At 39.4% G+C, this 10,971-nt stretch overlaps 2 protein-coding genes across 2 annotated transcripts in view; one reads left to right on the top strand and one right to left on the bottom strand.

Annotated features, from left to right (window-relative positions):
* LOC149925927 (uncharacterized) overlaps positions 1–10,971 on the top strand; it is a 350,903-nt gene that overhangs the window by 221,252 nt on the left and 118,680 nt on the right. The window lies entirely within an intron of this gene.
* LOC149925934 (uncharacterized) lies at positions 5,308–9,734 on the bottom strand. The gene is made up of 2 exons (XM_090160568.1): positions 9,596–9,734; positions 5,308–7,291 (listed from the first exon to the last, which is right to left on the bottom strand). The coding sequence occupies exons 1-2, from the start codon at positions 9,707–9,709 to the stop codon at positions 5,582–5,584; spliced, it is 1,824 nt and encodes a 607-aa protein (XP_090016694.1). The 5' UTR covers positions 9,710–9,734; the 3' UTR covers positions 5,308–5,581.

Here is a 10,971-nt window from a genome sequence, read left to right as displayed (position 1 = left end):
GTCACGACATTCCATCTCTTTCTAACCAATTAGATTACGGCGGGAAATTATTAATTTTTCAAATAGCAAATAATGCACCATGCGAGGAAGCACGTGGAAATGTATTTATTTTGTTATATTTTATCAACCAGAAAAGAACGGTAATGAAATATAAATTAATGATAAAATTATTGATTTAAGTATTTTTATCGATTATATTTTTTATTTTGAAAAAGTATATTTGTTTTATGGAAGTATCCCAATGATTATTTAATAATTATAAATTATTATTGTTTAAAATGAATTTTGAGTAATAGGAAACGCAATTTCAGTCCCGGGAAATCAAAACAAACGAATGCGCGCGCATCCTACGTTGTTCCTGCTTCCGGTAGTAGCGAACGCTAACATCAGCGACAGCTTCTATTGGCGATGACGGGAGAAATCTAATTATGATTAAAAATTAATAAGCGTCAACTTTGAAGAAATGTTTTGTCAGTGTGCGACGGGCTTTAGTCTATAATATTATACTGCCGCCAGTACGTTAGAGATAAAACAAGATGTCACGGACATTTGAGTACACACAATCCCACTGATGTATTAACTTAATAAACCCAAGAGGAATGTTATCGGAAAAGAATTATTCGAGTTACCTGGTTTTGGAAATAAGGTGGCGGAACGCAAACACGTTCATTTAAATTAATTTGTATAAAAACCAAGCGTTTCGAGTTAACTGGTTTTGGAAATAAGGTGGCGAAACGCGAACACGTTAATTTAAATTAATTTTTATAAAAACCAAGTTTTCCGAGTTACCTGGTTTTGGAAATAAGGTGGCGAAACGCGAACACGTTCATTTAAATTAATTTGTATAAAAACCAAGCGTTTCGAGTTAACTGGTTTTGGAAATAAGGTCCAAGTTTTTCGAGTTACCTGGTTTTGGAAATAAGGTGGCGAAACGCGAACACGTTCATTTAAATTTATTTTTATAAAAACCAAGTTTTCCGAGTTACCTGGTTTTGGAAATAAGGTGGCGAAACGCGAACACGTTCATTTAAATTAATTTGTATAAAAACCAAGCGTTTCGAGTTAACTGGTTTTGGAAATAAGGTGGCGAAAGGCGAACACGTTAATTTAAATTAATTTTTATAAAAACCAAGTTTTCCGAGTTACCTGGTTTTGGAAATAAGGTCCACGTTTTTAGAGTTACCTGGTTTTGGAAATAAGGTGGCGAAACGCGAACACGTTCATTTAAATTTATTTTTAAAAAAACCAAGTTTTTCGAGTTACCTGGTTTTGGAAATAAGGTAGCGAAACGCGAACGAGTTAGATGGCACCTGTATCAATTGGCACGAAATTCAAATATGACAATCGACCAAATGCCCCACTTCTCGGGCTCCGACCCCAAAAATTACGAAAATCCCGTCGAGGCTATAATAGTGCCTACCGATTGAGATATCAATCGCCTTTGTACCACTAACGTACCGCGAGCAATCGTGTGTACGGCAGCTGGTCAAAAAAATATTTAGTGGCACACTTATGCTTAACTTCTGGGCATAACAAATATTTAGGGTCTCACTTATTTTTTACGCGCCTGTTCATACGTTATTGTTATTGCAGACAGGCTTTCAATGGAATGCGAATATAGCTTCAGCGCGTAAAGAATTCAGGTATGACGCGAAATGGCTAATTAACTCACTTAAAATTAACTTTTTCCAACGCGGCTGCAACCTAAGCTGGAATAGGCCTAGAAGTAACAAAACTGGTGATTTTTGATCAAATCTTACTTACCTACTTCCTGTCGTACGACGTGCGTAAAAAGGGCGTTAAACGTGCGTAAAACGTTGGGGGTCACACTTATTGTTACTTCTGGGAACACGTTGAAAGCTCGGCGCGAACGTCCTTGAAAAATGCGAGAGGGAAACTGGCGTTTAGAACTCTATAGACACGCGGATTTACCATGTCGGAATTTGCGGGGGTCCGCATACGCTGTCGAAAAAACCTCACTTAGAATTAAAATTAAGCAACGTAATTGCAAATCTAGGGTTAAGGGAAACCACAGCTATTCAAAAATATAACTATCATGAAAATCGGACTTAAATTAAAGAACGTTATGTAGACTTTTAGGCGAAAATATAAAACCGCGAAAATTGGGGTCCCGTAAATTAACCAGGAAACTATACTTAAATTTAAGATTTACTGATATAACTGAAGTTGTATATCCGCTGAATCCTATCCTTACCAAAAATATTTTTTTTAACGTTATCGGACTTAATTTTAAATAAAATATCAACCACACAAAGCGAAACCACAAAAAATAGGAAATTGGGCATTTGCCCAACTTCTCGGGCTCCGATCCCAAAATTACGAAAATCCCGTCGAGGCTATAATAGTGCCTATCGATTGAGATATCAATCGCCTTTGTACCACTAACGTACCGCGAGCAATCGTTTGTACGGCAGCGGCGGCGGCGGCGGCGGCTACACAGTACGTGATCGTAATACACACAAATCCCTAAGGATTGTGTGTAAAAACCATGATACATCTATCGATTGTAAATATCATGCCCTCACCGGCATTGTTAACATTGGTGAGATCGGGGCCCCGGAAGTGGGACATTTTCCCATTTTAACGATTTTCGAATATTAGATTTACATAATATTTTAAATTAGGACCGACTTGGTTGAAAATAATCTTTTTAATTAGTACTGATCATTTCTGAACTACGTTTTTGGTTGCATTCAGAAATTTTAATTTTAAGTGAGATTTCTGTCCAATTCGTGGGACCAAACAACCCTGGCGACCGCCGCAAATTTGTTCAAATTTAAATTTAATATTTAGAATATATTTAAAACATGGGGGATTGGGTATATTTAAATACCAGTGCCATCTTGTTAACATACTTTTAATACTCAAAATCTAAATAAATTAAAAAGTTAACCACCAAAAGTTTTCGTTAATTTTAAAAATGTTGTGCCTCTTTTGAATGTAAATGAAAATCTGATATTTTGGAAAATATTTTCGAGTAGGAGATTACCAAAAAACCAAATACACAGGAAGTTCAGGAACACCACATAGAGCAGAACTTGCAGTCGATTACATCCAAACAGCTGTCAACCGTTACGCTACAAAAATACCCAATTTGGGCCATAATTCAGAACGAAAACTCCACTAAAATCAACCATTCGTTTACATTAGGAAATTTACCATAACATTTTTGTTACCAAAAACGAGGTAGCGAAAATTGTTTTTTTTTTGTTTAAACCAGGTTTTTTTGGTTTAATCAGGTTTTTTTAAGCACTGCTTTATTTTACTTTTAATCTATTTTTCGCTTTTGTTTGACCGCGCATACATATTACGAAACCGGTCTACCGTTGGAATTTCTGGCTATTTAATTTAATTTAGTTTTTCACTCGAAGATCTATTTGGTCCGAGATTCGCGTCTTTATGTTCGCTCGAAGACCTATCGGTACGAGCTATTAGTAAGTTTTTCAATTTCTTAAAATTTGTTTAGGGTTTAACTTTATTATCCCTTTTCATAATGGACTAATCTAGTTATTCGCTAATTTTTTCATCCTATACATATTACCAATCAACTAAAAATTAATACTAGTATTATTACAAGTTTCACATGACCAGAATGAAGTTTTAGTTTTAGTTTCCTTTTTGAATTTGTATAAATGCAGGGTGACCAGGAAAATGCCTCGAAAGTTTAATAGAAAAAATAGGAGATTTTAAAGCGAATTAAAGGGACATATAGGAAAAATCATAAGCAAAAATAAGGATTCTTATCGAAAAACAGTAGATAAAATAAAGTGAAATATAGGTTGAAGGTACACGACGACGGAATGTTAATAATAATAATTATTATTTTAATCAGCTAGGCTAATACCCAAGGAACCACCTTAGGTCTAAGTCATCAAGTGGGTTATATACTACATGAGAAAACCTAAGGAATTTATAGGAAGGTATTGAAAATATAGGAAATGTGGTCACCTTGTAAATGTTTTAGAAATTTAATAATTTCGTTAAGAAAATTTACAAACATTTTGGAATAATTTTTAGTTAATTAAAAAACCAAACTTGGATTACACCATGATTTAAACCAGCCAACACTGAGGTGTTCACACCGTAAGTAATTACTAGAAATAACTTGGATTATAATATAATTATAATTTGACAATTGTGCCTTCAGATTTATAGAAAAGAGGATAACTGGGCAGGGGCGGATTAACCCTCTCGGCGCCTGTAGGCACAAAAACATTTGGCGCCTGTAGGCTTCGATCTTAGGAAATATAGCGCCATCTGCCTTAATATCCATACACTAAATATGTGAAGAAATAGCAGACACCTTTTGAATTTCTAGGTTTACTGTTTGAAATTTCAGCTGTTATGCAGAGGGAATTTTGAACGAGCAGACATCTTTCATATATTCAATTTAAAACTCGGACCAAAATTTAAACTACGCACGAAACCTGTTGGCATTGTCTGGACATGTGTCAGATTTATAGCCCGGTGTACCCGGTAAGATTTAAACCACACCACCGGACAGGCGGCAAAACCAGCATGGGTAGCAGAACCCCACTACTGATGGTCGCGCCCTCGACGCAAGCCACTCAACCCAGCAGAAGGTGCAGCAATGGGTCGACCAACGCGCCCGCATAACCCGGCACAGCTGGCACCGGATATCCCGGTGGAACTCCAAAAGGCCGGGAGATGGGGCCGCCGTGCCCTCGTACGGAGGCCCGCAGCCCCACAGAAGGCAACTCAATCCGCCGAGACGGCCAGTTTGCCCGGCCCCTCTCCGTTAGCCTGGGCCGAGTGTTGGCATTGTCTAAAGGGTTGATCAGTTAAGTAGGGGCAAGCCAAGTACTTGGACCGTGCGTCTATATCAGAGTTTTGGCGCCCCTAGAAAAATGCCGCCCTAGGCACGTGCCTACTCTGCCTAATGGTTAATACGCCCCTGTAACTGGGGCCAATTACGTTTCTCTTAGCAGACGTTATTTTTAATTTAAGAAAATCACCGTGATTCAGCAAAAATTAGGAAATCACATGTATTTCGGAAATCAGTGACATCCCAGGAAAAATAAATGTAAATTAATTTTTGGAAAACAATTGATTTTTGATATGATTTTCTCAAGCAATTGAAGAAATTATGGAAATGTGAAAAATTAGTTTTCCCTTACAGTGGCGTAACTAGGAACTCCCCCCCCCCCCCGCGAAAAACAACTCTGGGCCCTTTTAAATAGCAACGATTTTAATCATAAACGTTTGGGGGCCCCTAGTTCTCGGGAAACAATAACTTTCTTTAACAATAAGAAGGTTGTAAAATGAACTTTATTATTGAAAATACCACGTGAATATGAAAGAAAAATAAATACAAATCCTGGTTCTTCGTGTTAAGAACGCGCCGAGAGTCGCTACCAACTAAGACACCAATCGACCCCCATTTGAGCAAAATGTCAAAAATGAGAGTTCTTCTCAGATTTCCTCGACGTACGTTGGCGCCTTCTATTTTTGGGGGATTCCTCAACATCAAGACACCGCAGGCTCCCCCTAACGTCACGTGGCGTCATCGCACGGCCAGGGAAGAACCCTCGTTCCGTCCTCATTTAAGACGCAAAACGTTGATGGGACTTTTGCCCTGCAGGACATTTTGGAAAACGTTGTAGGGCAAGTACACAACCTTGTATCCATTTCGGCCGATCTGAGGATTTGGTCCACTTGGAACTAGCAGGTTGGGAAACGGAGTCCCTATTTGGCTAGTACGAGGTGGTAGTGGTCTTTGAGGAACTGGCCCGGGAAGGGCTATCGGACCCGGAGAAGGAGGTGGTGGTGGTCGCGAAGCACCGCGTCGCGGGATTCCGTTTGGCGGAGGTAGAGCGAAAGTAGGTCTCGCTATGGAATCAGAGGCATCCAGCTCTTCTTCGGGCCTTCTTTCAAATTGAAAAATGTCCATGTCCGCGTTCGGTCGTGGTCGTGAAGTGGCTCTCGCGTGATGATAGAAGGGAAGAAGCACTTGTCTGGATTCCTCGACGTCGACGTATTGCCTGATGGGGCGAGAGTACAATTGGAATCGGTTGGGTCGGCCGTAAAAAGATCTCTGGCGACCGTGGCTCATCTCGATTTGCCGGTTTCGAAAGTATCTTTCTTGTTGCAAATGGCTCGGTTCCTCGTAGTTCCGGATCGTTTCGAAGTGCCGGTCACGATGGCGGGGTAATTGAGGACGTTGATCAGTAGATTGCTCCTCGAAGCGCGTGTATTGGTGTTTGAACCGCGAAGGTTCTGGTTTGTTGTAGGCATTTTCGTAATTAGGCACGCTGACAGATCGAGGACCATCGTAATCGATTGGTACGGGAACGCGAATAATCCGGAAGTTGGGTTCGGAAAGGTAACTTTGGACGACCCTTCGAGATTCCGGCTCTCGTTCGATGTACCGCGGCGGCGGTTTGGTGTCGGGTTCAACGACAGACCGATGTTGCTCCTCGAAGTTGGCCTCCCGGACTCTTTGACTAGGTAAGTGGACTACTCGGTAGCTCGCTTCTTCGTGATGATCGTCTTCAACTTCCGGCCGAGGGCTGGCGTCGTAGTATTTAGGATAGTCCGCAGTTTGGGGCCCTGATTCGCCTCTAAAAGATTCTTGATGGATTTCCTCCACTACTTTTCTTTGGCTTTCTTCCGGGTGTTGATTTCCGTGTTGCTCTTGCCTACGGTGGTCTCCGTCGGGTTTGGTCTCGAGTCGTTTTCTGGACTGCCTCATGGGTTTCCAAGAAGCCCTACCTCCAAAATTAGCGTGCTTCTCGCGGACAATTTGGGGCAATTCGTTGGAGTAATAAAAGGGTCGTTCGTAGTAAACGGACTTTGGTTTCGGTCCCGACGAGGACTCCTTCGAGGCGCCCGCGTTCTTCTCGAAGGCCATCTGCGCCCGGAAGAGCTCCGTCGAACTCGGTCTCGGAGGCGACTCGTGGTAAGTGGGTTTCATCTGGTCCGGGTCTCGATGGCGATGCGCGATGGACTCAGCCGGTTCCTCCGGTCGTCGAGGTTTCGAGGAATCACCGCCATCCTGAACGCCTTTGGATCCGGAGTAGAGGTCGACCCGAGTCGGAGGGTAGACGAACGTCTTTTGGTTTCTGGAGGAATGACTCAAGCCATCGATGGGGATGGTCACTACCTTAGCTTGCCTGGAATCGCCGGCGCTGACCACCAAGTGAATGTCCGCTTTCTTCTTGATGGACTTGTCGCTGTCGTTGCTCTTCTCGACGACTGTCTCACCGAAGACGCAATGCAAAAGAACCAACAGAAGCGGAGACGATGCTAACTAACCGATTTTCAAAATATTTTCCACCATTAAATGTTTTGTCTTGTAACACGGTTCTTATAAACTATTACGCTAAATAAACAGGGTTTTGCAAAAGGTTACGGAAAAAATTGAAGGAGTTGTAGGGGCTGAGTATGCCTGTTTTCCCCCCCTTTTCCTACGATGAGTTAAAAGAGCGCCAGAGAGCTTCAAAGTGTGGCCTACTAGCCCGTAGACTTAGGCTGCCACAAGCGCAAGACCAAGCAGCAGGGAAACACGAACATTCAGCAGCAGTCAACGGAAAAAAACCCGATGGATTTGATATTTTCCAGCGATGAGCTTTTTCGTCATAATGACGTCGTAAGTTGCTGAACGCTTTTATTCAGTCATCGGTGTTTTTAAAATGGCGTAGCTTTTATAGTAGTTTTACGTCAGAAATGACGTCAGTCATCGGAAAAACCGACTCTTCCAGCCGATGACTTCGGTGAGTAACCGATGACTATCGTGACGTCAAAACCGGAAACGCGACAAAGCGTACAGTAGGAAACCGATGTCACCGATTAGTCTAATCGGTGAGTCCGATGAGCTCTGCTGAACGTACCCAATGTTTGGGCTCGTGTGATAGGTAAAAAAGGACTTTGTAAACAAATCGAGGTAACCAGCGTAAATAAGTAAACTTAAACAGTATTTAAAGTCCCTGCTGCTTGGTTTGGCGCTTGTTTCAGCCTACTTCCAGGGGCTAGTAGGCCACACTTTGAAGCTCTCTGGCGCTCTTTTAACTCATCGTATACGAAAATGGGAAAAAACAGGCATACTTCTCAACTCACCCCCTACAACTCCTTAAAATTTTCCCATAACATTTTGAAACCCCCTGTATTTGTGCATCAGGAATACCCAAATTTAAAAATTATTAATTATCATCATTTCGAAAGTCGAGACGGCCTTTTTGGGTACTCCATACTCTATACCAAGGTTTAGGGAACTCGAGAAAACGGAAGTATGCCGAATTCCAACGTCAAAGCGTCGAAATAAGCAATTAAAAATTTTAAAACCCCAAGCAAAGACAAAGTGAGACGGATAAACTCAATAACTTACAAGGAAAGTACCCGAGGTGTTTATTGCCGATTTTGTTCAAAGTCGAGCGTAATATAGACCTATATGAGATATGAAATTTCCCAAAAGGAGACGTTGCACTACTCATTCCATTTCCCATGGCAACCGAAAATGTTTTTGACTACTATCTCTATTTAAAAAAGCATGGGATTTTCTCGGTTTCCCAGGGTAAAATTTTTTTAAAAAATTTAAAAGCACGAAATGGGTAATTTGGACCACATTTAGGTAAATTTCATCAAGTTTGGGTAAATTGGAATATTTTTGGGGTAAAATTGTAACAATTTTTGTGTAAAATAAGGAAAATATCTTGAAGTGGTCAAAAACATTTTCGGTTACCATGGCAAATCGAATGGGTAGTGCAACGTCTCCTTTTGGGAAATTTCGTATCTCATATAGGTCTACATTACAAAATCGGCAATAAAATTTTCCGTTCATTTATTTTATATCCATATCCAATAATTATCCAAATAAAATATTATTTGTTGCATATAAAATCGTATAATAGTCGCGAATAATATCCATAAATAAACAGTTAATCGAATTTTTAATGATTAATTGAAATTTTGGCGGTTAATTTATTCGTTATATAATGCACTTATATCCTAATCAAAGTAGATTTAATTATTTTATTATTTTTAAAGGTTCTAGTCGATCTGGTTTCCCTAAAACCCCTGGAGTGCAATCCCATAGTTTAAGGCTCTCATTTACATCTGTAATTACGCGTAATTGTTTTATATATTTTATACATATATATTTGAATTACTTTAACGATAAGTATCCGATCACGCCATGAAATTCGCTAATCTATTTTAATTCCACCAATATAATAATAAATAATAAGAAACAGTTTAGTACCAAAGTCAAGGAACAGCTAAAGGAAATTGTAAATCGCGTTGGGGATTTCTATTACAGTTTTAGAGCCACGGGCAGCGTACGACCTTGTACACGGCGTACAGATTTGCGTTGAAAATATAGTATCATTAAAAAAAAACTAGTAAATCGAGACGAATTAATTCCTTTTACGTTTTAGAAACATTGGAAGTCTGGAGTTATAATATTCATAATTTGAAATACAAGGGAAATAAAATATATTTCTAAAACTAGTTATCGAAAATTACGAACTTTTCCTCCTCGAATTAAGAATGGGTTTTTCATTTGGCGAGATAATATCGTAACAAATTAAACGAGACAAAACGTAATACTTGAACCTACCTTCATGACAATTTCGCGGAGAGAGCGATCCTTAATCCTTCCAAAGCGACTCCGAGGGCCGAAGAATTCGAAGGCTAAAGGGGGGTCTTTCTTAAATATGAGAATCAAGTCCATTCGCTGGCCTAATTGTCCCAATGGCCTCTCCGACCCCAACCCACATTTTACTACCGGGGCTAAAGTCTACCCAACCTTTTCCGAGGGGCCGTTTGGCGAAATAGCGGGGATTCAAATTGGCCATCATTTCTAGATTCCAAAAATAGTTCTTTTGGATGGCGGAGAGAGCCATTTTACGCCCCCTTTGGTATCGTGGCTTTTGGTAGGATCACCGGGCTGTTGCGGAGAGAAGCTAAATTATCATATATTCGCTGAGTTTTCCTTCATTTCCTTCGGAGACTTTTAAGTCCTTCCCACTCCAACAAGTAGTCGCGAGATCCAAGTGCCCGCTCATTCGGAAAGGTACACGATCAACTCCTCAAATTATTTTGTATTTTATAAAAATCCGCAATTTCTTAACAAATCCGCTAAATTCGTAGAAACAAATCTTCAAATCACCAAATATTCGTAGGAAAAATATTTAAATCCAGAAAATCCGAGAAAAAACTACAAATCCAGAAAATCCGAGAAAAAATATACAAATCCCGAAAATCCGAGAAAATATATACAATCCCGAGAATCCGAGAAAAAATATACAAATCCAGAAAATCCGAGAAAAAATATACAAATCCAGAAAATCCGAGAAAAATTATACAAATCCAGAAAATCCGAGAAAAAAACTACAAATTCAGAAAATCCGAGAAAAAATATACAAATCCAGAAAAGCCTAGGAAAAATATACAAATCCAGAAAATCCTAGAAAAAATATACAAATCCCGAAAATCCGAGAAAAAATATACAAATCCCGAAAATCCGACAAAAAAATACAAATCCAGAAAATCCGAGAAAAAATATACAAATCCAGAAAATCCGAGAAAAATTATACAAATCCAGAAAATCCGAGAAAAAATATACAAATCCAGAAAATCCGAGAAAAATTATACAAATCCAGAAAATCCGAGAAAAAATATACAAATCCAGAAAATCCGAGAAAAATTATACAAATCCCGAAAATCCGAGAAAAAGCTACAAAGATATATAAATATTCCAAATGCACAAAAGGGGGCGTCGAAATGCCCAAAATTATTCCAACTTTATACGTCTCTTATATACAAATGTTCATAAAGGTCCTTTTTTGGTGGGCGCCAATGCCTTGTTACTAAATATCGTAATTTTTAACTCCCACTCCTGAAATTAGTATATATACCGAAATTGGCTTTATTTTATTATTTTTTAAATTATGAATTTCGACTTCGTTGAAAACAGAATTTTTTATTAAAAAT

The sequence above is a fragment of the Leiobunum rupestre genome, chromosome 10 (genome assembly GCF_980474605.1).
Source record: "Leiobunum rupestre chromosome 10, qqLeiRupe1.1.hap1, whole genome shotgun sequence".
In the NCBI taxonomy this organism is placed as follows: Eukaryota; Metazoa; Arthropoda; class Arachnida; order Opiliones; family Sclerosomatidae; genus Leiobunum; species Leiobunum rupestre.
Note: the sequence above shows the minus strand (reverse complement) of the source record. Positions and strands in the feature narration are given on the sequence as shown.